This window comes from Hyla sarda, chromosome 5, assembly GCF_029499605.1.
Source record: "Hyla sarda isolate aHylSar1 chromosome 5, aHylSar1.hap1, whole genome shotgun sequence".
NCBI lineage: Eukaryota > Metazoa > Chordata > Amphibia > Anura > Hylidae > Hyla > Hyla sarda.
The window spans coordinates 54,697,683-54,721,816 of NC_079193.1; the positions used below are offsets into that span (position 1 = coordinate 54,697,683).

Here is a 24,134-nt window from a genome sequence, read left to right on the forward strand (position 1 = left end):
TGTATAATATATTATATATATATATATATATATATATATATATATATATATATATATATATACGCTTACTTCTGTTATTTCAGACATGATGTACAAGATCATAAAGTTCTACAAGCATGGACCAATCAGAGGAGGAACAAGACCGAGTCCTGGAAAAACAGGTTTTAAATTGAACAAAATTCTGTGCTGATAAAAAGAGGTATCCCCGTCTTGTGTTTTTGGCTTCCTGGCCCTCTCTGCAATTGGTGTAACTCCCTTTGACTCTAATAACAGTTGCTTAAAGGGGTAAACGGGTGGGAAACAATTTTTTATATCAACTGGTGCCAGAAAGTTAAACAGATTTGTAAATGACTTCTATATAAAAATCTTTATCTAGTACTTTTTAGCAGCTGTATGCTACAGAGGAAAGTCTTCTCTTTTTTAATTTCTTTTTTATCTTGTCCACAATGCTCTCTGCTGTCACCTCTGTCCAGAGCAGCATAGGTTTGCTATGAGGATTTTCTCCTGCTCTGGACAGTTCCTGATACGGGCATCAGGTGTCAGCAGAGAGCACTGTGGACAACACAAAAAATAAATTAAAAAAAGAAAAGAATTTCCTCGGTGGCATACAGCTGCTAAAAAGTACTGGAAGGGTAAAGATTTTTTAATGGAAGTCATTCACAAATCTGTTAAATTTTCTGGCACCAGTTGATAAAAAAAAAAAAAAAAAAAAAGGTTTTAAACAAACGAGAAGGACGAGAAGCCCAAAGCGTTAGATGGTAATACCGCTTACATTTTTTAAAAAGGTGCGCTGGAGAAAAAAAAAAATTATATATATATATATATATATATATATATATATATATATATATATATATTTATTTATTTTTTATTTTTTTTTAAATCAACTAGTGAGAGAAAGCTATACAGATTTGTAAATTCTATTTGAGAATCTTAATTTTTTCCAGTGCATATCAGCGACTGTATGCTTCAGAGGAAGTTGTGTAGTTCTTTCCAGTCTGACCACAGGGCTCTCTGCTGCCACCTCTGTACATGTCAGGAAGTGTCCAGAGCAGGAGCAAATAGTCAATCTCTCCTACTCTGGACAGTTTCTGATAGAAATGGGAACAGGAAGGACCATGCCTGACTCTGGAGCACCAACTGATAAGTACTTGATAACTTGAGATTTTTGTATGAAAGAAATTTACAAATCTGTATTACTTTCTGTTCCCAGTTAATTTAAAAAAAAAATTCTTCACTGGTTAAAAGGGGTACTCCGCCCCTAGACATCTTATTCCCTATCTCGGCTGTGGCACCCCAGACATCCAGCGCATGGAGCAAACTTCGCTCCGTTCCTGATGACTGGCGATGCGGAGGCTCGTGACGTCACGTTCCCGCCCCGCTCGTGGCGTCATGGCTACACCCCCTCAATGCAAGTCTATGGGAGGGGGCGTGATGGCTGTCACGCCCCCTCTCATAGACTTGCATTGAGGGGGCGTGGCCGTGACGTCACGAGCGGGGCAGTACCATGACATCACAAGCCTCCAGCGCTGCACCTGACGCTCTAAACGAACGACTGGTGGAGCAGGAAGATTGCAGGGTTCCCAGCGGCCGGACCCCCGTGATCAAACATCTTATCCCCTATCCTGTCTAGGGGCAGAGTACCCCTTTTAAGATATATTTTTAAAGTCAATGGAGGTTTTTTTCTTTTTTTTTTTTTATGACCCGGAGTTCCAAATCCCTTACAAGGATACAGAGAAACTATAAAGCACTGCCTGCCACAGCAGCCACTAGAGCAGTCTTAGGATCTTACTGCATGCTACTTTATGTAGAGAAGAAAAACAGCATAAATTAAAAAGGGATGCCCCATCAACAATGCTTATCCCCTATTCAAATGATGTGGAATAAGTATGATCATAGGGGAACTGCCCACTGGGACACCCTGTTATCTCAAGAGTAGTAGAGTGTCTCCAATCATGCACACACATTATCTCTCTATATCTATCATACCAATGTTTGCCAACCAGCTGTTGCAAAACTACAACTCCCAGCATGCCCGGACAGCCAAAGGCTGTCCGGGCATGCTGGAAGTTGTAGTTTTGCAACAGCTGGAGGCACCCTGGTTGGGAATCACTGATCTATACACACACATTACATAGACACAACATCAGTAACTTAATGACCCTTGTCTTGCGCTGTGTATAACAAAACAAGGTGAATCAGCATCCCACAAAACAAGGATCTGTGTGAGCTCACCATTCAGGCTTCATAGAAAAACAAGACAAAAGACAGAAACTAACATGATTTGTTTTCTTTTATGGGCAGAACCATTCAGCTAAAAGTAAATGATCAAATTTCCTATTCTAGTAGGTAAAAGGGGCTCACCTGTCCTTCCAGCATGTCCCGATGCAGGCTGGGGCGGTCCTGCTCCGAGCTGTTTGTCCTCTTTAGGGTCAGACTGTTGGACTTGCGCTTCTGCTTAGTCTGTCGCGCCGCCGCCCAGCTTCCACTTTCAGTGGGCATCCCTCCTCACTTTGTGGTTTCCAACAGGATGGAAGAAAAACTGGGGGAATACAAGAGGATTTTATTGGTACAATTTAGGACACAATGGGCAAAAAAAAACACTTAAAACATAAATACCTAAAAAAAAAAATATATATATATATATACACATATATATATATATATATATATATATATATATATATATATATATAAATAAATAAAGAAATCTAAGGATACTGAAAAGTTACAGGTTTACAAATGGGTGTCAAGGGGTCATAGTTAGAGATGAGCGAATTTACAGTAAATTCCATTCGTCACAAACTTCTCGGCTCGGCAGTTGATGACTTTTCGTGCATAAATTAGTTCAGCTTTCCGGTGCTCCTGTGGGCTGGAAAAGGTGGATACAGTCCGAGAAGAGTCTTTCCTAGGACTGTATCCACCTTTTCCAGCCCACCGGAGCACCTGAAAGCTGAACTAATTTATGCAGGAAAAGTCATCAACTGCCGAGCCGAGAAGTTTGTGACGAATCGAATTTACTGTAAATTCGCTCATCTCTAGTCCTAGTCAAAGACATACTGTACATATGAAAGAGAAGGAACTATTCATGCTCAACTGGATAGTTACCCCTCACAAAAAAGGCACCATAGGCACAAACCAAAATGGGGGAACCAAGGAGACATTCTCTTCTTGCAGAAATGCTGCAGATTTGCTGCTGCAGATTGTATGGATTTGGGTGCAGATTTGCTTATGCAGCTTTTGGCATGGATTAAAGTGGTACTCCGCTCCTAGACATGTCATCCCCTATCCACGGCTGCCACGCCCCCTCCCATAGACTTGCATTGAGGGGGCGTGGCGTGAAGTCACGAGGGGTCGTGGCCGTTACATCACAACCCCCGCCACCTGCTACAAGCATAATGTTCCAAACGCTGGGGCACCGGAGTACCCCTTTAAGTAAATAGAAAAAACTACGTTTCAATGTGTTTAACCATGCAGTAGAGATTATGAGGCAGATCCAACACAGTTCTACAGCAAATTCTGCAACACTACAGATTTAGGGTACGGTCCCACGTACAGCTTCTGCAGACTATTTTGCGCTGTGTGAAATAGGCTTCATAAGCATGAAATACGCTGCTACCCTTATTGTGGATTTTGACCTCCCTATTGAACACGACAGAGAAAAACTGTAATAGAATCACAGCGTAATCGCAACAAAAACTGTCATGACAAGAATCGAAAATCTGCATCGCAGATTGATTTCCATGCAGATTCTTACCACAAAGTGTGGACAAGATATGTTAAATCTTGGCCACATTTTCCACCATATGTTGATGTCAATAAAAACACCAATAAACCTTAGATGAAAGTTGGCAGAATGTACCAATTTAGGCAAGTCTGACCCTATGTGAATGCGATCCTTGTCTTGTTCAGCTGACAGCTATCTAAAATATATGGGCAGCTTTAGCACATCTCCCGGATCAAAACTAAAGAAGAAAAAAAAAATCCGATTGATCATTGATTGAATCTAAATTCTGATTGGTTGCCATGAACAGCCAGGATATTTATTCTCTGAGACTATTACAATCCATTAAAGGAGTACTCCGCTGCCCCCTTGTTCGGAACACTAGGAGCGGGCATTGTGACGTTACGACCCAGCCCCTTGTGACATCACGCCCCCCTCAATGCAAGTCTATGGGAGGGGGCGTGGCGCCCCCTCCCATAGACTTGCATTGAGGGGGTGTGGTGTGATGTCACGAGGGGACGTGGTCATGATGTCACGACCCCCCGCTGTCGGCACCCAACGTTCTAAACGAATGCTGGTTACTGCACAGAGATTTCGGGGGTCCAAGCTACGGGACCCCCATGATCGGGGATAAGATGTCTAGGGGAAGAGCACCCCTTTAAGGCCATATGTGGTTTGATTAAAAGCAAAGGTCTATTGAATAGCACATACAGCTCGCTGATATAGGTTACATCACAATTGCAATGAGACTAACACCGGAGTAGAGCTCACCACCTACCTTAAAGGGGTTATCCAGGAAAAAAACATATACATATACATATATATACATATATATATATATATATATATATATATATATATATATATATATATATATTTTGGTCTATATATATATATCTATATATATCTATATCTATATCTATATCTATATATATCTCAACTGGCTCCAGAAAGTTAAACAGATTTGTAAATTACTTCTATTAAAAAATCTTAATCCTTTCAGTACTTATGAGCTTCTGAAGTTAAGGTTGTTCTTTTTTTTGTCTAAGACCTCTCTGATGACACGCGTCTCGGGAACCGCCCAGTTTAGAAGAGGTTTGCTATGGAGATTTGCTTCTAAACTGGGCGGTTCCCGAGAAACGTGTCGTCAGAGAGCACTTAGACAGAAAAGAACAACCTTAACTTCAGCAGCTCATAAGTACTGAAAGGATTAATATTTTTTAATAGAAGTAATTTACAAATTTGTTTAACTTTCTGGAGCCAGTTGATATATATATATATATATATATAGATATAGATTATATATATATATATATATATATATATATATATATATATATATATATATATATATATAAGTGTTTTCCTGCATAACCCCTTTAAACTATCTGCACAGACCAGGGGGAAAACACTTTACCATGAAAACAATGACAGGTGTAACATCTATGCAAAAATACACCCTCTGACTGTATTGTTGGATTTGCATAGGAAGATATTAAAGGCTTAGAGGTATTCAGGTTGAAGCAAATGAAGCCTGTATTCACTGTATAAAATGATATATATATATATATATATATATATATATATATATATATATATATATATATATATCCTATGCAGTTTCTAAGATACTTTGTACATTCACTTTGCACAGTTTACATAATTTCTGCAGTCTGAATATAGTTTTATGGTAAACTACAAAAATAAAGTTCACAAATATTTTTCTTTCTGGCTTCAAAATAAATCATGTGGATAGGGTGGCAGTAAACTGTCGAAAAATAAAAAATTTATGTTCACACTGCAGAATTTCAGGGCTTTCCGTTCAGCAAAAATGCCGCGTCAACTCATATACAGCAATGCGTGTCCTCCCCCCATTTCCAAACAATGGACTATTTTGTTGGCAAAATCGCAATGGAATAAATTTGTATCTGTGGTTATACCATGACACAATGTACTAAAGTCCAACTTAAAAAAACCACTATGGCCGACATTTATACTTCTTTAGACTGTTTTTTGTGTCTACAAAAGGCGCAAAAAAGGCGCAATCAGCGTTTATTTGCGGAATTTTTGCGCCATTTGGTTTAAACATTTCTGCTGATTTTGAGTTGCAAACCACTGAACATGATATGGAAGGGTTTTATGAACTGCGCCTTTTTGTGAAAAGCTGCAAGAAAGGCGCAAAGCCACTGAAAAGCCTCTAAAACTACACCAGCCCAGACTTAGCTTAGCTTTTTGGTGTATGTGAAGTGTGAAATTTCAGAAAATGTGATCTGCACAAAATGTATCAAATGTCCTGTGACTATTTAATAAATTTGGTTCTCCTACACATTACCAGCACACACAAAAAAGGAGTAGAAAAATGCTTCACTTACACCTACAATGATAAATGCTTCACTTACAACTGCAATGATAAATGCTTCACTTACACCTACAATGATAAATGCTTCACTTACACCTACAATGATAAATGCTTCACTTACACCTACAATGATAAATGCTTCACTTACACCTACAATGATAAATGCTTCACTTACACCTACAATGATAAATGCTTCACTTACACCTACAATGATAAATGCTTCACTTACACCTACAATGATAAATGCTTCACTTACACCTACAATGATAAATGCCGGCCTATAAGCATATGACCAGTGGCACCTGCTGATGCCCAATACTAAAGAGTATGTATAAAAATGTTCAAAATAGGTAATAATACAATCACTAAAAAGAAGTCAGCCAAGTAAATGGCGTCAACCCCAAACATGTGGAATATGTTTTGGCTACTATCTCGTTCACCAGATTGTGTTTGTGTACAGAGATCATCTCTGTAACCAGCTAGATGAACATGAAGCATGTGGCCACACCAGCTACTCAATGTGTTGTGAAGGAGGATTTACTAAATGAGATTCAGATTAAGTTCAGATTATGCAAAGCACAAACACAATTCACTGAAATCCCGTCAGAGAAACGGAAACAACAATTAGCCAATCGGCACAGACATCTGACACACAATGCCGTACTGGTCATTGACAAAAGTCTTACTGGTCTCCATGATATAATATCTGCCAGCAGCTGGAGCTATAAGAGGTTTACCGCTGGAGACTCCCTCTACGAATGGAAACACCCAATCTGCTAGGAACACCTCCAGCAATGTAACTACTTAGGGCTCGTTCACACGGCTGTCTGCTCCCGTAAATTCATGCCCGTTATGCAATCCGTTCGATACTTTTGCAAACAGGTTGCCATAGGCTGCAAAAGATCCCATTGATGTCAATGGGATATTTTTACAGTCCTTTGTCACCCGTTAGCTTCTTTTAAAAAATCTTAATCCTTCCAATAATTATCAGCTGCTGAAGTTGAGTTGTACTTTTCTGTCTAGCAACAGTATTATCTGCTGACATCTCTGCTTGTTTCAGGAACTGCACAGAGTAGAAGAGGTTTGCTATGAGAATTTGCTTCTACTCTGGACAGTTCCCGAGACAGGTGTCATCAGAGAGCACTTAGACAGAAAAAGAACAACTCAACTTCAGCAGCTCATAAGTAATAAAAGTCATTTACAAATCTGTTTAACTTTCTGGAGCCAGTTGATATATAAAAAAAAAAGTGTCTTCCTGGATAATCCCTTTAATGCAATCTGTTTGCATCTGTTTTTTTCTCTCTGTTTTTGATCTGTTTTACTTCTGAGCATGCTCAGAAAGTAATTTTTTTTTTTATAACTTAACAATAACAGATCCAAATGGATGCAAACGGATAACATCCATTCGCATCCATCAGTTTACTTCAGTTTGTTAAAAGAAAGGTCAGTAAACCTCAATAGCGGGAGAAAAGCGGGACGGAAAAGAACGGCCGTGTGAACCTAGCCTTACCTACAGAAACTGGATATATGGTTCAGGTCAACTGGATCCAACTAAATAAAGCAAAAAATAAAAATTATCTTTGGGGTTATGTTTACACGGACGAAAATGTGTCGAATGTTTGCTAGAAAATACAGGCCATCTCCATAGACTGCAATGCATTTCAGAGCAGAATAAGCAGAAAGTATAGACAAGTCTATTCTTTCTGCGGATGCCGGAATTGGGATTTTCACGTTAGAAACATCTGCCCTGTAATTTCCATTGTGTGCACAGTGCAGCAGAATGGCTTAAGGCCATGTTCACATGGCAAAATTTACAAGCGGAATCAGGCAGAAAAATTCAGCTCAGACATTCTATTACAGCAGAGTCCCATTGTTTTCAATGAGTTTCTGCTGCAGAATGGACATGTCAATTACTCCTGCGGAATCCGTTGGGAAATGCATCTTCAAAGGGTCCTAGCTCCGGAACGTTCTGCTGGCGCTCGCTGTCTGCGGAGTCTATTCTGCCCTTGTGTACATGGCCTAATGAAGGGTTTCTCAACTATTGTAGTTTTGTACCAGCTGGAGGTACAACTCCCAGCATGCAAGTGACTAAAGTCACTTTCTCCCAGCCCTAGGCACTGCTGCGAGTAACAACATTTCTGACACAAGCTGCTGCCTGAGGAGGAGCTGCCACCGCCGGAGCAGGTCACATGATTTTTAAGTAAACACATCAAAACTGTACATAGTGTGAACTTAGGAGTCTTGACTGTATAAAGCAGCAAACAAGAATATCCTGCACTCAGCGCTTAGTATGGGACTCAAAGCTCCTATTCGGACCAGCCGGAGGACCACTTCTGCAGTCCTGGTCCTCCGGCTGGTCCGAATAAGAGCTTTGAGTCCCATACTGAGTGGTGAGTGCAGGATATTGTTGTCTGCTGCTTTATACAGTCTGTGCTAAGCTCTATCCTGATATTACGTCCTAGCACCACCTGCCTCGTTGCTACACGTCATTCCCACCTGTATATTGAAGAGAGTGCATTTCTAGTGGTGCCATCCTGGTTCTTCTTATAGACACGTATGTATACCACTTAAGAGTCTAACGAGTTCCCCTGTGTAAACTTCAGCACCACCAGCCTAATTAGATAACCAGGTGCAGTGATGAGACACCACACCCTCTCACTGCAAAAGCCAAAGGATTTATGATAAATGTTGGCAGCATTAGGAAATCATTTCAGTGATGGAATTGCAAACTCATGCTAGCCATATGAACTGAAACAGGCAAGCACAATGCATGAAGAACCTCTACATTATTCTATAATAATAGCCTATGCTGCACTATACAGTATAAGCAAAATAAAAAAAATAAAAACTGGAGTGCTCCTTTACATTCTCCACTGCAGGTCAATTTCCGCACAAACATCATTCAATTATATTTCTGCACCACGTGGATAAACTTTATTAAATTATTATCCAATTTTCTGCTGCTGCATATCCTCCCCATGTGAACATACATATTCTAAAGAATCCAGCATCCTGGCACATCTGACCCCTCAGTGCAGTTTTTTCCAACCAGGGTGCCTCCAGCTGTTGCAAAACTACAACTCCCAGCATGTCCGGACAGCCAAAGGCTCATAAGTCATAAGTGCCCCCATGACGAGTTGAGGCCCAGGTATTATACTAGGTCTAGCATTACAGAACACTTTAAAGGGGTATTCCAGGAGTTTATTTATTTATTTTATATCAACTGCCTCCAGAAAGTTAAACAAATTTGTAAATTACTTCTATTAAAAAAATCTTAATGCTTCCAGTAGTTATCAGCTACTGAAGTTGAGTTGTTATTTTCTGTCTGACCACAGTGCTCTCTGCTGACACCTCTGCTTGTCTCAGGAACTGTCTAGAGTAGGAGCAAATCCCCATAGCAAACCTCTAATGCTTCGGACAGTTCCTGAGACAAGCAGAGGTGTCAGCAGAGAGCACTGTGGTCAGACAGAAAAGAACAACAACTTCAGTAGCTGATAACTACTGGAAGGATTAAGATTTTTTAATATAAGTATTTTACAAATCTGTTTAACTTTCTGGAGCCAGTTGATCTAAAAAAAATAAAATAAAAAAGTATTTTTTCCTGGAATACCCCTTTAACTCCACTTCCTGCTGGAGAAGAGCTTTTCACAGGAAATGCTACAGGTATGATGTGAAGAGTAAAGTCTCATGCATGCGAAGTTACCTGATCTGTTCCACCCAGAGAGACTCTGCGATGAGACCGGGGAGACCTACTGCACGAGTAGAATGTGAATGACTAGGCTAAATACTGGCAGCCAGTCACAGGGTTCAGCTGAATACAAAACAAGGGCTGGAATAGTTTAGAACGTGCCCGATGTGTTTATTTCAGAGTCTACAGTCCTGAACAAACACTGCAGACTTTGTGGGCAGAGCGCAATTCCCAACAAATAATGATACAAGCCGTTGCTAAGAGGTTTGGTCCCTATATAAAACATACATGGCGGAGACGTGTCTCTACAAGAAGTGTGTTCGGCTCTGCTGCACGGAATAGGTGCTAATAACATCTCTGCTAAACGCTGCCCCATTAACACCGTACGCCTCGTTTCCTGGCAGAATACAAGGGCATTAGGACACTGCTCAATTTATAGTCAGAGATTTCCTGTCTATAACATCAGTAAAATGTGCAGGTAATTCTCCTCCTTGGAGCGGAAAAGGAGAGAGGATGACAAACAAGATTTTATTACCAAAAATAGAAATTATTCACCTGTAACCCCCAATTACAAAATAACAGTAGACTGTAAAACTGAGCCGTTACTACCCACAGGTGAGGCAAGTATCACAGCGCCCCTACACCTGGATGGGCCATAAACTAGGGACATAGTTTGAGCAGGGTCACACGCTGTGGATGCGCCGATGGTAGTCACTGAGGGACTGCAGGGCGAGCAACTGGCTGAGGCCGGGTATCTGTGAGTCCACTGAAGAAATCCACCGCTACATGCGGACACACAGAGCTACCAGGCCATAGCCAAGAGTTGGCTCCGCAGTCCGTGTCGGTGCACCGTGTGACCCTGCTCTTCTACTGCAAGTTGTGGTGGTTTTACAAGCTGTAAAGTGCTAAAACATGTTTCATTTAGCCGTAAAAAAAATAAAAAAAATGCGTGTCCGCAGGAAAACTGCTCCAATACACATGGACCTTGGATTCTTGTGCATTATAGGAAAGGTCCATTAAATTGGTTGTCCAATTTATTGTTTTTTTTTTATCGTCTCCAGGCTGCCTAATGAATAAACAAACACTAACTCACCATTCTCCACAACTTTGTAGTTCCAGTATCAGGACGCACAGTCTCTGCTGACAGATATGGCTAGCAGTGTAGAGGGGAGTTGGGCTGTCTGGAGACAAGTGTAAAAAAATTATTTAATTAAACTAAATTAAAAAATATAGAGGAACTCGTGTGGTGTAGTATAGAGGGATCTCTCCTGTGTGGTGTAGTATAGAGGATCTGTCCTGTGTAGTGTAGTATAGATGATCTGTCCCGTGTGGTGTAGTATAGAGGGATCTCTCCCATGTGGTGTAGTATAGAGGATCTGTCCTGTGTGGTGTAGTATAGAGGATCTCTCCTGTGTGGTGTAGTATAGAGGATCTGTCCTGTGTGGTGTAGTATAGAGGATCTCTCCTGTGTGGTGTAGTATAGAGGATCTCTCCTGTGTGGTGTAGTATAGAGGATCTGTCCTGTGTGGTGTAGTATAGAGGGATCTCTCCCGTGTGGTGTAGTATAGAGGATCTGTCCTGTGTGGTGTAGTATAGAGGATCTGTCCTGTGTGGTGTAGTATAGAGGATCTGTCCCGTGTGGTGTAGTATAGAGGATCTCTCCTGTGTGGTGTAGTATAGAGGATCTCTCCTGTGTGGTGTAGTATAGAGGATCTGTCCTGTGTGGTGTAGTATAGAGGATCTCTCCTGTGTTGTGTAGTATAGAGGGATCTCTCCTGTGTGGTGTAGTATAGAGGATCTCTCCTGTGTGGTGTAGTATAGAGGATCTCTCCCGTGTGGTGTAGCATAGAGGATCTCTCCCGTGTGGTGTAGTATAGAGGATGTGTCCCGTGTGGTGTAGTATAGAGGATCTGTCCCGTGTGGTGTAGTATAGAGGATCTCTCCTGTGTTGTGTAGTATAGAGGGATCTCTCCTGTGTGGTGTAGTATAGAGGATCTGTCCTGTGTGGTGTAGTATAGAGGATTTGTCCTGTGTGGTGTAGTATAGAGGATCTGTCCTGTGTGGTGTAGTATAGAGGATCTCTCCTGTGTGGTGTAGTATAGAGGATCTGTCCTGTGTGGTGTAGTATAGAGGATCTGTCCTGTGTGGTGTAGTATAGAGGATCTCTCCTGTGTGGTGTAGTATAGAGGATCTCTCCTGTGTGGTGTAGTATAGAGGATCTCTCCCGTGTGGTGTAGTATAGAGGATCTCTCCCGTGTGGTGTAGTATAGAGGATGTGTCCCGTGTGGTGTAGTATAGAGGATCTGTCCCGTGTGGTGTAGTATAGAGGATCTCTCCTGTGTGGTGTAGTATAGAGGATCTCTCCTGTGTGGTGTAGTATAGAGGATGTGTCCCGTGTGGTGTAGTATAGAGGATCTCTCCTGTGTGGTGTAGTATAGAGGATCTCTCCCATGTCGTGTAGTATAGAGGATGTGTCCCGTGTGGTGTAGTATAGAGGATCTGTCCCGTGTGGTGTAGTATAGAGGATCTCTCCCGTGTGGTGTAGTATAGAGGATCTCTCCCGTGTGGTGTAGTATAGAGGATCTCTCCTGTGTGGTGTAGTATAGAGGATGTGTCCCGTGTGGTGTAGTATAGAGGATCTCTCCTGTGTGGTGTAGTATAGAGGATCTCTCCCGTGTGGTGTAGTATAGAGGATGTGTCCCGTGTGGTGTAGTATAGAGGATGTGTCCCGTGTGGTGTAGTATAGAGGATCTCTCCTGTGTGGTGTAGTATAGAGGATCTCTCCTGTGTGGTGTAGTATAGAGGATCTCTCCTGTGTGGTGTAGTATAGAGGATCTGTCCTGTGTGGGGTAGTATAGAGGATCTGTCCTGTGTGGTGTAGTATAGAGGATGTGTCCTGTATGGTGTAGTATAGAGGATGTGTCCTGTGTGGTGTAGTATAGAGGATCTCTCCCGTGTGGTGTAGTATAGAGGATCTCTCCTGTGTGGTGTAGTATAGAGGATGTGTCCCGTGTGGTGTAGTATAGAGGATCTCTCCTGTGTGGTGTAGTATAGAGGATCTCTCCTGTGTGGTGTAGTATAGAGGATGTGTTCCGTGTGGTGTAGTATAGAGGATCTCTCCCGTGTGGTGTAGTATAGAGGATCTCTCCCGTGTGGTGTAGTATAGAGGATCTGTCCTGTGTGGTGTAGTATAGAGGATCTCTCCTGTGTGGTGTAGTATAGAGGATCTCTCCTGTGTGGTGTAGTATAGAGGATCTCTCCCGTGTGGTGTATTATAGAGGATGTGTCCCGTGTGGTGTAGTATAGAGGATCTCTCCCGTGTGGTGTAGTATAGAGGATCTGTCCCGTGTGGTGTAGTATAGAGGATCTGTCCCGTGTGGTGTAGTATAGAGGATCTCTCCTGTGTGGTGTATTATAGAGGATGTGTCCCGTGTGGTGTAGTATAGAGGATCTCTCCCGTGTGGTGTAGTATAGAGGATCTGTCCCGTGTGGTGTAGTATAGAGGATCTGTCCTGTGTGGTGTAGTATAGAGGATCTCTCCTGTGTGGTGTAGTATAGAGGATGTGTCCCGTGTGGTGTAGTATAGAGGATCTCTCCCGTGTGGTGTAGTATAGAGGATCTGTCCCGTGTGGTGTAGTATAGAGGATCTGTCCCGTGTGGTGTAGTATAGAGGATCTCTCCTGTGTGGTGTAGTATAGAGGATCTGTCCCGTGTGGTGTAGTATAGAGGATGTGTCCCGTGTGGTGTAGTATAGAGGATCTGTCCCGTGTGGTGTAGTATAGAGGATCTGTCCTGTGTGGTGTAGTATAGAGGATCTCTCCTGTGTGGTGTAGTATAGAGGATCTGTCCTGTGTGGTGTAGTATAGAGGATCTCTCCTGTGTGGTGTAGTATAGAGGATCTCTCCTGTGTGGTGTAGTATAGAGGATATCTCCTGTGTGGTGTAGTATAGAGGATCTCTCCTGTGTGGTGTAGTATAGAGGATCTCTCCTGTGTGGTGTAGTATAGAGGATCTCTTCTGTGTGGTGTAGTATAGAGGATCTCTCCTGTGTGGTGTAGTATAGAGGATGTGTCCCGTGTGGTGTAGTATAGAGGATCTCTCCCGTGTGGTGTAGTATAGAGGATCTGTCCCGTGTGGTGTAGTATAGAGGATCTGTCCCGTGTGGTGTAGTATAGAGGATCTCTCCTGTGTGGTGTAGTATAGAGGATCTGTCCCGTGTGGTGTAGTATAGAGGATCTGTCCCGTGTGGTGTAGTATAGAGGATCTGTCCCGTGTGGTGTAGTATAGAGGATCTCTCCTGTGTGGTGTAGTATAGAGGATCTGTCCTGTGTGGTGTAGTATAGAGGATCTGTCCTGTGTGGTGTAGTATAGAGGATGTGTCCCGTGTGGTGTAGTATAGAGGATGTGTCCCGTGTGGTGTAGTATAGAGGATCTGTCCCGTGTGGTGTAGTATAGAGGATCTCTCCTGTGTGGTGTAGTATAGAGGATCTCTCCTGTGTGGTGTAGTATAGAGGATCTGTCCTGTGTGGTGTAGTATAGAGGATGTGTCCCGTGTGGTGTAGTATAGAGGATCTGTCCCGTGTGGTGTAGTATAGAGGATCGGTTGGATCTCCTGTGTGGTGTAGTATAGAGGATCTGTCCTGTGTGGTGTAGTATAGAGGATCTGTCCTGTGTGGTGTAGTATAGAGGATCTCTCCTGTGTGGTGTAGTATAGAGGATGTGTCCCGTGTGGTGTAGTATAGAGGATCTGTCCTGTGTGGTGTAGTATAGAGGATCTGTCCTGTGTGGTGTAGTATAGAGGATCTCTCCTGTGTGGTGTAGTATAGAGGATGTGTCCCGTGTGGTGTAGTATAGAGGATCTGTCCCGTGTGGTGTAGTATAGAGGATCGGTTGGATCTATCAGCACCAAGAAGTAAAAAAGTTTGTGTAGCCATGGTATAGATTATAAAAAAGTGGCATACAATATTTGCATGCTGTTATAAACATATCCAGTAAAGAGTTGTGACATTTACAGACATACTTCCTCTACAGTCTATAAAAAATTGAATTAACTTTTACAATTTGCTTGTTAACCTTTAGAGCTATTAACAGGTCAGGTCCCAATTACAGATAAGAAGCCCCCACACTCCTCAGATCAGAACTACTGAGGCCCCCACACTCCTCAGATCAGAACTACTGAGGCCCCCACACTCCTCAGATCAGAACTACTGAGGCCCCCACACTCCTCAGATCAGAAGGCATCAATAACTCATCCCTACCCAGGATCCACCATGACATCAGAAGACATCAATAACCCGTCCCTAACCAAGATCCACAAAAACATCAGAAGACATCAATAACCCATCCCTAACCAAGATCCACCAAAACATCAGAAGACATGAATAACCCCTCCCTACCCAGGATCCACCATAACATCAGAAGACATCAGTAACCCATCCTTAACCAAGATCCACCATGACATCAGAAGACATCAATAACCCATCCCTACCCAGGATCCACCATAACATCAGAAGACATCAATAACCCATCCCTAACCAAGATCCACCAAAACATCAGAAGACATCAGTAACCCATCCCTAACCAAGATCCACCATGACATCAGAAGACATCAATAACCCATCCCTACCCAGGATCCACCATAACATCAGAAGACATCAATAACCCGTCCCTAACCAAGATCCACCATGACATCAGAAGACATCAATAACCCATCCCTAACCAAGATTCACCAAAACATCAGAAGACATCAGTAACCCATCCCTAACCAAGATCCACCATGACATCAGAAGACATCAATAACCCATCCCTAACCAAGATCCACCATGACATCTGGAGCCAGAGCCTTCCATAACACAGCCCCTTCTTCTCAGGAACAGATTACCTGAATAAGGAAGCTAATGTCCAATAAAACATTCAACACAAGACTCAAAATGTGTCGCTTCAGTTTGGCATTTAAAGGCAAAACCACAAAGGACTTATGATATATTGACTCTCGAACTGCGCTTTGTGACAAAACTCCATTACAAATATATGCTGTTATTTTTGCAATGTGGCCACAACCACATGGTGTTGAGAGTGTACAGCAATGCACAGGTCCACAATGTACAGCAAAAGGCTGGTGGACACACATGCGCGGTCACTCTCCCAGGCCTCCGCACAGTAATCCTCTGTTCACTGCAGAGTAGGGCTGCATGATAGATCAGAGTTAAATCAAGACTTTTTTGCGAATTGCGACACAAGGATCTAGCCCCCTGGGAGGATTTGCAAATCTTCAGCCAGGAACTATATATCACGCACGCAGGGTATGGGCCACCGCTGAAATTTTTATGCTAAGTCAGTGTTTCCAAACCAGGGCACCTCCAGTTGTTGCAAAACTACAACTCCCAGCATGTCCGGACAGCCTTTGGCTGTCCGGGCATGCTGGAAGTTGTAGTTTTGCAACTGGGTATAAGTCCTTTAAGACACCAGACTACATGGAGGAGAAGGATCTGCGGCATACCTATGGGGGACTGGGGCTAGGTAAGCATCACATTTTTAAAAAATGTTTCCTCCGCACCCCGGCACCACATTAATGGGGTTGTGGACATGAAATGGAGGATATGGGATGTGACATATGGGGGGGGGGGGGATATGACATAGGGGAGGGGGATGTGACATGGAGGTGTTGACATGAAATAAGGGGGAGGGGGGTTAGAATGTGAATTGGGGGATGATCATGAAATGGGGGAGATCGGACATGAAATTGGGGGGTTTCCCCATTTGTTTATTATATCTCAATCGCATATCGAAATCACAACATTTACCTCTTTAATCACAATAGCACGAGTCCCCCAAATTGTGTAGCTCTACTGTAGAGCAGCCAAAAAGCTTTCGGCCCTGCCGGTCAGGAAAGAAGCAAATTCTATAGTTTCAGACAGAGTGGTGGAGGCCCAATGGATTTCAATCGACTTTTCTAATGAAGGTCAGAAAATGAACACTACATCAGCCTCTTTATAAGAATCCATTTATTTTACTCTAAAAAAATAGAAATAAGGCTCCAAGATGGCACAGGTGACTATTCTGATATTCCTCATGGCTGCTGTCTACAGCCAGAAAACATATCATTGTGACTACCTTTAGTTAAAGGTAAGGTCAATTTTGCAAAATCCCTTATGGTAGAAGGGTTGCCAGATAGGAAGTACAGTGATCCCTCAACTTACAATGGCCTCAACATACAATAGTTTCAACATACAATGGTCTTTTCTGGACCATTGTAAGTTGAAACCAGACTAAACATACAATGTACAGACAGTCCAGATCTGTGATACCTGTCAATGAACTGACCAATTAGAATGGGCATTCACTGGTAAAACTCCTGTATTACTGAAGCGTATGCACTGACTGGTGTCTGGTAGCGCCCCCTACAGTACAGGGAGGAATTACATGTTCTGTACTACTCTTTGGGCCAGGATTAGCTGCTCCTTTGGACACCAGGTGAGGGCGGCTCCATGTTACTTTTTTAGGACATTGTGTACTGTACAGGACCCCGAAGAAGCTCCTGTCCTCTACATAGACCAGTGCTTCCCAAGCAGGGTGCCCCCAGCTGTTGCAAAACTCCATCTCCCAGCATGCCCGGACAACCTTTGGCTGTCCGGGCATGCTGGGAGTTGCAGTTTTGCAACAGCTGGAGGCTCCCTGCTTGGGAAACACTGACATAGACAGTGATTACAGCTCCCAGCAGATCTTTCTTACTTTTATATGTAAGGACTTGCTTTATCTATATTAGTTATCTACTTATTTTTCTTCAATTCTCAATTTTTCCTATTTCATTTTGGGTGCCATTAGAACCAATTACCAGGTATCCATAGAGTTATGGTCTCAACATACAATGGTTTCAACATACAATGGTCGTCCCAGAACCAATTAATATTGTAACTTGAGGGACCACTGTAGTTTGCAGGTTGTCCGTTTACTTGTAGCCATTGAAATCAACAGTAATCTAAGGGAAAACTCAGCCACAAGTGTTCAACTTCCCAGTAGTGCCACCACAGGAGATATAAGGCATTACACAATTCTTATAGAAATTATATAAATTACTGTACTTTTAATGCCTAGCCAGGTCCTCACGAAGGAAGCTGCCATTTTTTATTTGGGCTAATAGTTGAGGGTCCTAAACTAGGGTCTAAACAACTCCTTTAAGTGATATTTCTCAAATTAATCAAATATATTTCTACTTGACGCTGAAATGCTAAAACAATTAATTGATTAAGGAATAATGATCAATGCTTCCGTTTTCAGGTCCTAAGATGAATAACTGCATTACAACAACATCCAGAAATTCTTCTGAGAAAATAAACTTGAGAGCCTTAAAACTTCTGTGTTTTGAGGCATGGGTCCCCCTTACTCAGACTGGTGAGGAAGGGGGACTCAATCACCAAAACGAGTCATTGCCATTTTATGTACCTTTTTAGTTTTTGTTTTTACGGGTATCAATAAACCTATTAATGATTTTTAAAACAAAATTTACCTGTCCTCTGAGCCTTACGGGAATCATGCTGAACAAGTGCCACATCCACTACACCAGTTTTTTTTTCTCTTTGTGATCAACCAAGTATTGGCTTAGTAGGTATTTTCCTTGTAACCTGCAGGAGGTTACCATACATGCATTAGTGTTTTCGTGATATATATATTTATTGTAAGGCTTAGTATGGCCTTTTTTTGCTGTTCGCTCTGATTTACAACAAAAACAAAACATTTTTGTTAATGGTCTCACTGAGTTCAATAGGACTTTTCTGGAAAAATATGTAGAGCATATGAATCATCATCTTTACCACTAAAGTCATTGGAAAAAATCTCAAAACGGAAAGCCTCTGGTTTCATCCATTATACTTTCCATTTGACACACTTAAAACTAGAATGCAAACATAACCTGAAAAAACACAAAAATCCGAAAATAAAAAAAAGTCTCGACAAGAGACGGATTTGTTTGTTTCTCCTTAAGTGTTCAGGGCAATGAAGGGAATCAGAAGAATTGTATTGATTGCATTATTCTTAAATAAACATGAGAGAGTACACAGCGGCTAAACTTGGCAGAAGGCTTCGAACAGACAACACACTCGGGCCCCAAACGAAATCAGGAGCTGGCACAAGACCCGACAATAATACTGATTAATAGCTGTGTGCAACGCATTCAAGATAAGTTATGGCCAGTTGTTCTTCCAAGAGAAATCTTATCTCCAGTCTAGAAGGCAGCCACGTGTCCTGACTCAAGCCTCTGCTACTAAAATGCTCAATGTCTTTCATCTTTCCAGCTGTGTTCCTCCTGCAGCCTTGTCAATCAGCCATCTCATGTGCATAAAAGCAAAAAGAAAAACAGAGGACAGCGCCTCGTGTACTACCCCAGGTAACGTGGTCCCTGAAGGTAGCAGGGAAACGTCGATTCTATAGAGTGGCCGCTTACCAGACTCTAGTAGATATGCGCATATCACCCCTTTATAGAGGTTAGAAGGGATCCTTTGGAGTGCAAACTGCCAAGCCATAGGTACATCTGGGTTGAAGATAACCTTCTCCCATGTGAAACAAGCGAAATGTGTGGAAATAAACCTTTTCAATGGGCGCTGTAGGAACTCCAGAAAAAACGCCATTACTGAGGAAGGAGGATTGCCTCCGAAACGCGTCTTTTGGCATCTATCAATAAATATAGTGCTCTCCTGCACTTTAATCCTTATCTGGTGTCCACTCTGATTTTTCTGGAGTTCCTACAGCGCCCATTGAAAAGGTTTATTTCCACACATTTCGCTTATCATGTCCATGACCCTTAAACACGCTCATGCTGCTGTGGAACTCACTGTGTTCCAGGAGGTATACGGACCCTTAGTGGTGGTATTTTCAAAGACAGTTTTCTTTAATAAAATGTGAACATTTTTTAAAGAAGTATATTAGAAAAGCTATTGATGTACAACATATAAAAAGTTTTTATATCTGACAGTGCCATTTAAAGCAAACCAGTACATCAAAAAGACTACTGAAAAAAGTTAATGAGCTCTTGACAATCCTTTCCATTGTGCACAGCTACTTCTCATTCTCTCCATTTTAGGGGGTAGGACCAAAGCTGGACTGTTCATCTGAAGCACTTACACCTGGACTTCCTTTCCTTTCCTTTTCTTGATAATAACAGGACAGTATTTTCCCCAAGATTTCATTCATTCTGCCAGGCCATGACAGTTTGTGCTGGCAAAAGTGCACTTGACTGGTGCAGGTGGCAATGAGCTGGGGTACAATTTACAGTGCACTAATAAATGTGGGGGGAGGTGATTGATCCACTGGGTTTGCTAAATGCTACATGAGCAGAAAGAAACAAAAAGGAAAGAAGGGGAAAAAAAAACACAGAAAGAGACAAGACCGCACCTTGTATAATTGACCTAGTAACATAGTTCATAAGGTTCAACCTCTAACCCTATTAAGTCCCTATTGAGTTGAGTTGATCCAGAAAGAGGAAGGCAAAAAAAACCTCATACTAGAGGTAAAAATTCCTTCCCGACTCCAAATATGGCATCAGAATAAATCCCTGGATCAACGTTCTGTCCCTATAAATCTAGTATACATAACCAGTAATGTTATTACTCTCCAAAAATGCATCCAGCCCCTTTTTGAACTCTATTACAGAGTTCACCATGACCACCTCCTCCAGGAGAGAATTCCACAGTCTCACTGTTTACAGTAAAGAACCCCCATCTGTGCTGGTGTAGAAACCTTCTTTCCTATTGACGTAGAGGATGCCCCCTTGTTATTGATACAGTCCTGGGTGTAAATAGATCATGGGAGAGATCTCTGTATGGACCCCTGATTTATATATAGTTATTTGGTCTCCCTTAAGCCTTCTTTTTTCTAAACTAAATAACCCTAATTCTGATAATCTTTCTGGGTACTGTAGTTCTCCCATTCCCCGTATTACCCTGGTTGTCCGTCTTTGAACCCTCTCCAGCTCCACTATATCTTTCTTGTACACTGGTGCCCAGTACTGTACACAGTATTCTATGTGTGGTCTGACTAGTGATTTGTACAGCGGTAGAATTATTTCCTTGTCGTGGGCATCTATGCCCCTATTGATGCACCCCATGATTTTATTTCCCTTGGCAGCATCTGCCGGACACTGGTCACTACAGCTACATTTACTGTTAACTAAGACTCCCAAGTCCTTTTCCACGTCAGTCGTCCCAAGTGTTCTCTCATTTAATACATAATCCCAGCTCTTATTTTTTCTCCCCATGTGCATTACCTTACATTTATCAGTGTTGAACCTCATCTGCCACTTCCCAGCCCAAACCTTCAACCTATCCAGATCCATTTGTAACAGTGCACTGTCCTCTATAGTGTTAACCGCTTTATAGAGTTTAGTGTCATCTGCAAAGATTGCTACTTTACTATTCAACCCCTCTACAAGGTCATTAATGAAAATATTAAATAGGACAGGACCCAAAATGGACCCCTGTGGTACCCCACTAGTAACAGTCACCCAATCAGAATAAGTACCATTAATAACCACCCTCTGTTTCCTATCATTGAGCCAGTTACTTACCCACTTGCACACATTCTCCCCCAGCCCAAACCTTCTCATTTTATGTACCAACCTTTTATGTTGAACCGTATCAAATGCTTTGGAAAAATCCAGATATACGACATCCAGCGATTGTCCCTGGTCCAGTCTGGAGCTCACCTCCTCATAAAAGCTGATCAGGTTAGTTTGACAGGATCAATCCCTCATAAATTTATGCTGATATGGGGTCATACATTTATTTTTATCAAGATATTCCAAATTAGCATCTCTTAGGAAACCCTCAAACAATTTACATACAACCGAGGTTAAACTAACAGGTCTATAATTCCCAGGGTCACCTTTTGACCCCTTCTTAAATATTGGTACCACATTTGCCCTGCACCAGTCCTGGGGAACAGTCCCTGTCACTATAGAGTCCCTGAATATTAAAAATAGGGGTCTGTCTATTACATTACTTAATTCCTTTAGAACACACGAGGGTGAATGCCATCTGCACCTGGTGATTTGTCTATTTTGATTTTTTGTAGGCGGCACTGTACTTCTTCCTGGGTTTGACAGGTGACCTGTACTGGGGAGTTTACCTTATCACACTGTATTTCACCTGGCATTTCATTTTCCTCAGTGAATACAGGTGATGCCCTAAGTGACAAGTAGACTCTCACCAGGTTTAGTACTTGACGTGTAGCATATCACCCCTACAGGGGTAGAATGCTGTCCCAAAGGAATTCTTCTAACAGAAAAGTAGTGAACCTTCAGTCAAATTTATTGATACAATAAATTAAATAAAACAATAATTGATTGTTTTAATTTTATTATGTCAAAAGATTTGAACGAAGATTTACTTCTTTGCCGTTGGGAGAATCTTTGTAGCAGCGCCAGTACTCTGCAGTCTTTGTCCTTTCAGTACATGTGAGCAGAAAGTAAATAAACATCAGCAGAATCCAGGCAAGAAATGTGTTGTATCACAAAAGCAGACCTGTTCTAAGAAGTGTGTACTAATGATAATGCCACTGACTAAAGTAAGAAGGGGATTACATTCAGGAGGCAGTACTGTGTACATTGCAAGAACAAATATATACACACCTGCCCAAAAATCCTTATGGGTTGTAAAGGATAACTTGGAAGGCTTTATCTACCTTTTAGTCACAATGTGGACCCTCTGGAGCGCTGCATGGACCCAGTAGATGAGGCAGACAGGTTCAGACAGGTTCAGTCCAGGCTGCATGTACATATTCCAGGCTCTACCCTCTACATAACACTATCTAAGGCCTGCATCTAAATCCTGTGTTTCATCTTGGTCCCTTCTGCTGCTAGAGACATAATTCCCCTAACAATAGGCAGTGGACAGCAGTTTGCAGTAAAATTTTGTAGAGCTTCCACCCCCCCCCCCCCCCAGGAGTCCTTTTGGTAAGTAAAGTAATACCAATAAGTTAGGAATCACATAAGATTATATCAACCCGAGGGAAGTCTTTGACAGTGACCATTGAATGGACACCTTTAAATGATTTTGCTTTGTTTTCTCGAAAGGTCTTTACAAAAAAAAAAAGTGTCTGATCTTTATTCGGAAGCCTCCTTTTTATCACATATAGTGCTAGATGTAGGGACGAATACACCCTGTGTAAATTCACAGGGGGGCATTTACTAATCTTTTACTATGTAGTCTGGTTTTTACCCTGTTTTTTTCTACTTCATTTTTGACTATGTGCGACAAATTTACTAAATTGTTGCACGGCATTAATAAATTTGGCACACATAGGCAAAAGTGGGAAATTTACTTCATGTAGTAGAAAAAATAGTCTGTTCCTTTTTCCAGCTGTCTGAATAGGTTTGGCTGCTGGTTTCCTTCTGGATCTTTTGTTTTTGAGTTTTTTTTTAGCTTTTTCACCACATCTAAATAATTCAATAACTACAGTGGTCCCTCAAGTTACAATATTAATTGGTTCCAGGAAAACCATTGTAAGTTGAAACCATTGTATGTTGAGACCATAACTCTATGGAAACGTGGTAATTGGTTCTTAAGGCACCAAAATGTCATCCAAAATAGGAAAAAGTGACAAAGAAAAATAAGTAGATAACTGATATAGATAAAGCAAATCCTTACATATAAAAGTAATAAAGATCTGCTGGGAGCTGTAAATTACTGTCTATGTCAGTGTTTCCCAAGCAGGGAGCCTCCAGCTGTTGCAAAACTACAACTCCCAGCATGCCTGGACAGCCAAAGGCTGTCCGGGCATGCTGGGAGTTGTAGTTTTGCAAAAGATGGGGCCACCCTGCTTGGGAAACACTGTCTATGTAGAGGACAGGAGCTTCTTCAGGGGTCCTGTACAGTACAGGCAATGTCCCAAACAAGTAATGGAGTCGCCCTCACCTGGTGTCCAAAAGAGCAGCTAACCCTGATACAGGTAAAGTGTACAGAACATGTAATACCAGACACCAGTCAGTGCATACACTTCAGTAATACAGGGGTTTTACCAGTGAATGCCCATTTTGATTGGTTGGTTCTTCCAGCCATTGACACGTTTTACAGATCTGGACTGTCTGTAGCATTGTATGTTGAGTCTGGTTTCAACTTACGATGGTCCAGAAAAGACCATTGTATGTTGAAACTATTGTATGTTGAGGCCATTGTAAGTTGAGGGATCACTGTAAATTGTAGTTATGGCTCAGAAGTGGTAAACGGCGTTTAGTGTGTGTGTTTATTACATTTTTTTAACACAGTTTTTTTCTCCCTAAATGTACTTACACTTTTTTTTTTTTTTTTGGTTACTTCTTCTACAGATCTGTGTATCCTGTGGACTCCTTCGGATTCGGTGGACTACTTCGATGAC

At 41.9% G+C, this 24,134-nt stretch overlaps 1 protein-coding gene across 4 annotated transcripts in view; it reads right to left on the reverse strand.

Moving 5' to 3' along the window:
* WDR37 (WD repeat domain 37) overlaps window positions 1–24,134 on the reverse strand; it is a 219,303-nt gene that overhangs the window by 130,740 nt on the left and 64,429 nt on the right. For 2 of the 4 annotated variants that reach the window (XM_056519509.1, XM_056519512.1), the window contains one exon: window positions 2,365–2,542. In XM_056519509.1, the coding sequence (XP_056375484.1) occupies window positions 2,365–2,502 (138 nt within the window). In that variant the 5' untranslated portion in view covers window positions 2,503–2,542. Of the gene's footprint in view, window positions 1–2,364; window positions 2,543–10,864; window positions 10,953–18,276; window positions 18,392–24,134 lie in introns of all 4 variants that reach the window. The other 2 variants (XM_056519510.1, XM_056519511.1) reach the window with 2 other exon arrangements.